Source organism: Juglans microcarpa x Juglans regia, chromosome 5D, assembly GCF_004785595.1.
Source record: "Juglans microcarpa x Juglans regia isolate MS1-56 chromosome 5D, Jm3101_v1.0, whole genome shotgun sequence".
Classification (NCBI taxonomy): domain Eukaryota; kingdom Viridiplantae; phylum Streptophyta; class Magnoliopsida; order Fagales; family Juglandaceae; genus Juglans; species Juglans microcarpa x Juglans regia.
The window spans coordinates 18,168,017-18,173,328 of NC_054602.1; the positions used below are offsets into that span (position 1 = coordinate 18,168,017).

The 5,312-nt window shown below is 39.9% G+C and overlaps 1 protein-coding gene across 1 annotated transcript; it reads right to left on the reverse strand.

Moving 5' to 3' along the window:
• Window positions 1–823: 823 nt before the first annotated feature.
• LOC121265757 (G-type lectin S-receptor-like serine/threonine-protein kinase RKS1) lies at window positions 824–4,051 on the reverse strand. The gene is made up of 7 exons (XM_041169433.1): window positions 2,651–4,051; window positions 2,400–2,610; window positions 2,123–2,322; window positions 1,819–2,029; window positions 1,470–1,716; window positions 1,203–1,353; window positions 824–1,126 (listed from the first exon to the last, which is right to left on the reverse strand). The coding sequence occupies exons 1-7, from the start codon at window positions 3,944–3,946 to the stop codon at window positions 824–826; spliced, it is 2,619 nt and encodes an 872-aa protein (XP_041025367.1). The 5' UTR covers window positions 3,947–4,051.
• Window positions 4,052–5,312: the final 1,261 nt, after the last annotated feature.

Consider the following 5,312-nt stretch of genomic DNA (forward strand, 5'->3'; position numbering starts at 1 on the left):
GAAGAATCCCCTCGGGCTATTTCAATACTTCATTTGAATTCAGATGCTGCCAACACTACTAAAGGCCTTGCTTTTGATGGTGTCTTCATCACACTGTACAACATTGAACTAGAAAAATCACAAGTGGTATTGCGTGATCATGTTGAACAAGTTGTACCATCGTCATTGGATCTTGCTGCATTGGCAAGCTGAGTTCTATGGGTTTCAGCTTTGTTCTCATCGGTCTGTGGATAGTGTATCTGTAAAGTGTATGATATAATCCAACTATTAAGTGTAAAGAACGTATTATATATATATAGGGTTTGATTATTAGTATTTATAAATTGTAGGTGGGGACAAAAGTCATTTTTATTTCAACTATGAAGTGTTTTGATAATTTCACTAATCAATCTAATTATTTTAATATACACAGTAACTAAAATATTCAATAACATCTATCTAATGTCCTAATTGTAGTAGTCATGTGCTCGATAGATAGATGGATACACCTAATTGCCATTTGCTAGAATAAAACCTTTTCAATTAGGAAAATCTTGAGTATCCACATATCTGCATTAACTGGGTTTAATTAAGTTTCAAGGCATAAAGATGGTAAACATTTAGCTTATGTACTAGTTTTTTAGTAAGGGTATATTCACACACACACCTCCACGTACTCGTGCGCACACACCCAACCTCACACACACCCCCACATGCTCGCACGCACAAACCCAACCTCACACACCCTACACGACTTTAGGGCTTACATTTTCTATTTTGAGAAATAAAAGACCCTACTAACACTAACTTCATACCAATACATTGCACCAAACAAAATTTGACATTAACGTCCGTGAATCAAAGAAACTGTTACTTCATTGACAGAAATGGCTCCTTCGCTAGTTGATGTGTCTTTCTGGTGGTTTCTACCCTTCAAAACAAATGCAGGTTGTTGTGGAGAAGGAAGAGGTCTGTCATTACCCAACATTGCAAAGACTGCTGACATGTTCGGCCGATCTGTTGCATATTCTTGGACGCACAAAAGCCCAATTTGAATGCATCTTGCAACTTCATTATTAGGGGTTTCGTCAACCAGTGATGAATCAACTATTTTCATGGCTTTGCCTTCTTTCCATAACTCCCAAACCTACAGTTAAACAACATGTTTGTGTCTTTAGGTTTAAATAAAACAAGACAAATTATTTGCATACACTTGTACTCACATGCCCAATCAAGTTTGAGGAGGGATCATCGTGAAAATAAGTAGTGTTTCTTTTCCCATAAATAATCTCCAGTAGCAAAACCCCAAAGCTGTATACATCTGACTTCACTGAAAATAGTCCACGCATCGCATACTCCGGAGACATATAACCACTGCAACATTGTAATGAAATTATCACAAAACTAAAATGATATGATTAATGTTTTGCTTAAAAAAGAAAGAAATTGTTTTGTAATATGAATGTACCCTTAATTTGTAGCACACTTACTATGTTCCAACTACACGATTTGTATTTGCTTCAATTTGGTCCCCCGACTCCCCTCCAACAATTCTAGCCATACCAAAATCCGCAATTTTTGGATGCATTGCATTGTCAAGTAGAACATTGCTGGCCTTTAGATCTCTGTGGATAATCCTTAATCTTGAGTCTTGATGAAGATATATGATCCCTCGAGCAATCCCACAAATAATATCGAAGCATTTGCCCCAATCTAATAATGACCTTTTTGTTTCATCTGAATGAAGAGATCACATACGTTTAGATGATTTGCTTGGTAGGTATGCAGAACACTAAAAGAAAAAGCAAGATCAAGAAGCTTATGTGAAAGAAGACATACCAAAAATGAAAGTGTCCAAGCTTCTGTTTGGCAAGTACTCATAGATTAACATCTTTTCTTCTCCCTGAACGCAATAACCAAGAATCCTCACAAGGTTCCTGTGTTGAAGTTTAGCAATGATTGCAACTTCATTCTTGAACTCTTCTATGCCTTGTCCTGAGTACTTTGATAGTCTTTTCACTGCTATTTCCTTTCCATTATATAAGCAACCCTGAAAGCAAACACCAATTTCAACCTTGATCAACATTCAGAATGGAATTACTGATGCATTGCACACTTATGAATTAAATTTTAGGGAGATTACTTTATACACTGATCCAAAACCACCTTCTCCTAGCTTGTTAGAAACAGAGAAATTATCCGTGGCTGCAACTATCTTACTTAGTTCAAAGAATTGTAAGTCTGAATTTCTTGTACTTCCATTGAGCTCCCTTCTAGTTGAAGATTCTTCAAAGCTTGCTCCAGCAGAAGTAACGCTAAAAGTATACTTGTTTTGTCTTTTCTCTGTCGTCAAACGCAGTTAAAAATTCTCGAAGTGCAAAGAAAAGAAGAAACCGCTTTAAAAATCATGTTTTACTTACTCTTAATCTTCCTCATTATGAACCAATACATAATGAAAGCCACAATAAGCAGCATTAGTGCAACAGAAACCACAAGAATCGCCAGCTTTTCTTTGTTTTGAAGAAGACCATTTTTCTTTGTATATTGAGCTAAGGAAAAAAAGAAAAAGAAAAAAAAGGGTGGAAAACTCAATCTTTCTACGAGATTCATGAACCAGAATCTTCTCCAATTTATATGGGACATGGATCCTGTTTTAAGTAAAAAAAAAAAAAAAAAGAAGTAATAAAACTGGAGTACCTAACGTAGCTGCATCCACGCGTAGATATAAATATTGTCCTCCATTGGTAAAAACTCTCGTGTCCACCAAGTTGCCGTGCCATGTAAGGCACCCAATCCCTCCCTTTGTCTCGTTTGTATTGGTGTATGCCGTACAAGTACAATTGTTCAAGCACTCTTGCTCGCACTCCTTCAATGACAGACTCATGTTCGCACGTGCTATCGAGGTATCCGGCACCTTCACACGTGCAAGTTGCACGAACCCTTCTCCGCTGTTGCACGTGGACACATTCCTCACGCACCCGCCCGAACCATCTCTCAGGAACCAATCACGGGCCGACTTTGGTTCGAACCCGGGCAAGCACGTGCACTCGAACTTTTCACCGTTGTTCGGGTCACAGTAACTATTTGGACCGCATTCTTGGTACTTATCGCACTTCTCTTTCGGGGCGGACCAAAACTGGTGCCACCCAGTCTCGAACCAAGTAGACCGCTCCACGACCCCAGGTTCCTCCACCATCATTCTGGTGAAAACGTTAGGAACAGTGACACCGTATTCAAATGTGATCTCATCTTGATTATCCACGTAGCTGACGTTGAGGATGAAATTCTGTGTCATTTCGGGTATGCCGCTCCATCTTTTTCCGGTCCAAGATCCGGCCCGCCACAAAGGAGCCCCACCCTCGTATAAGAACAGCTGCGGATACCCGGTTGGATCAATCGCATAGGTACAGTTGCCGGTTCCCGGGTCATCCTTGGACTTCCAAGATGTCAGGAACCGTTTCAGCCCAGTCCGGCGATCGAGCCCGAGTTTCATAAACGGAAGCAAAGTGTCGGTCGGTAAGTCAAAGCTCTGCCATATAGGGCTCTGGGTTTCTGGATGAACCAAAACGAGGTTCCCGGTGTCCAAGAGCCTAGCCATGGAACGGTTCGCGGAGACAACAGAAGCGTTGGTAGACCAGATAGGGATGCTTCGGTTCGTCTCGGTGAGGACGAGGTTTCCATGACCGTCGATGGAGAGTATACCGGCAGTGTCGTCGAGAGGGTCGTCTCTGTTAGCGACCCAAACAACCGTTTTTAGTGGCACTTTGTTATACCAAATCCCGACGTACCGACGGCTAGAATTTGCAGGACTGAAAAACCCAAGTGCAAACGTTTCTCCGTGGGAGACGAGGATGTCACCGTCTTTAAGAGGCTCGTCCGGCGTTATGATGTCTAGGGAAACGCATATTTGGAGAAGGAGAGAGAGAAGCAATACTGGAGTCAATAACTGTTCAGAAGGTGAGAACATGGTTCTTCTGACGAAAGACAGCGAGCTAGCTAGCTTGATTGTTATTTTTTTGCTCTTTTATTTTTTTGTCTGGGTTGTTGTTGATGAAATCAAAATCAAAAATTTTAGAACGAAATATTATATATAGAAGCTACTGTTTATTGAAGTCAATTTTACACACATTAGATATCAAAATATACACCAAATATTTGAGAGGGAAAACGAGTGAGAGAGCAGAGATGAGAGAGAGAACGAGAGAGAGAGAGTGACAGCAGAGATGAGAGAGAGAGAGAGAGTAGAGATGAGAGAGAGAACGAGCGAGAGATGAGAGAGAGAGCAGAGATGAGAGAGAGCGAGACGAGAAATGAGAGCGAGAGCGAGACGAGAGAGAGAGAGAGAGAGAGCGAGAGCAGAGATGAGAGAGAGAGAGAGAGAGTGAGACGAGAGATGAGAGCGAGAGTGAGACGAGAGAGAGAGAGCGAGCAGAGATGAGAGAGAGAGAGACGAGAGATGAGAGAGAGAGCGAGATGAGAGATGAGAGAGAGAGCATAGATGAGAGAGAGCGAGACGAGAGAGAGAGAGTAGAGATGAGAGAGAGAGCGAGACGAGAGAGAGAGAGAGAGACCGAGAGCAGGGATGAGAGAGTGGAGATGAGAGAGAGAGCAAGACGACAGAGAGAGAGAGTGGAGATGAGAGAGAGAGTGAAGATGATGAGAGAGAGTTGATGAGAGAGAGACGGGAGAGAGACGCTGGTGAGAGAGAGATGAGAGAAAGAAGTCAAAGGAAGAAAAAAAAATAATTGGATGAGAGGCATCCACGTAGTGTGTGCATTGTGTGCACCACTACAGTGGATGCCGTATAGCACTTCTCTTTTAGAACAGGACAATCTCAACAACATCAACGAGAAAGGTCTACGACGTGTTGGAAAATGCTACTTGACTGCTGGACGTGTTGGAGTATATTTATATATATATATATATATATATTAAATATTTTCAAATTTTAAAAAAATAAAATAAAAATATTAATTTATTGATAATTACTTTTTTAATCAATAAAATTAAAAAATTTACAAGTAAAATAGAATACATGAGCAAAAATGAAGTAAGATAAAGTATATATTACTATTACTTATGCAGTTATATTTATTTGAAAATTGTTATTGGATTCAAACAAGTGACCAATTGGCAACTGCAGGTGGCCGTATAACAACCACATTATCTCCAACATGGATATGGTTCGACTTTCCTTCCCTAATATATCAAAAAAAAAAAAAAAAACATAAGTTACCTATTCTGGTCGAATCAAATTTTTTATTTAATTTTGACTCTTTTTTACTTCTTTTTTTTAAATAAAGATGATTTTTATAATTTATTTTTATTTTTAA

Bases quoted from the DNA above. Each gene is read 5' to 3' on its own strand.
- LOC121265757 (XM_041169433.1), bottom strand. From the start codon at position 3,946: ATGTTCTCACCTTCTGAACAGTTATTGACTCCAGTATTGCTTCTCTCT. The intron at 2,030-2,122 runs GTAATCTCCCTA...GTTTGCTTTCAG, and splicing joins GTTTTGGATCAGTGTATAAA to GGTTGCTTATATAATGGAAA. The intron at 1,717-1,818 runs GTATGTCTTCTT...CTCTTCATTCAG, and splicing joins CTTGGACACTTTCATTTTTG to ATGAAACAAAAAGGTCATTA.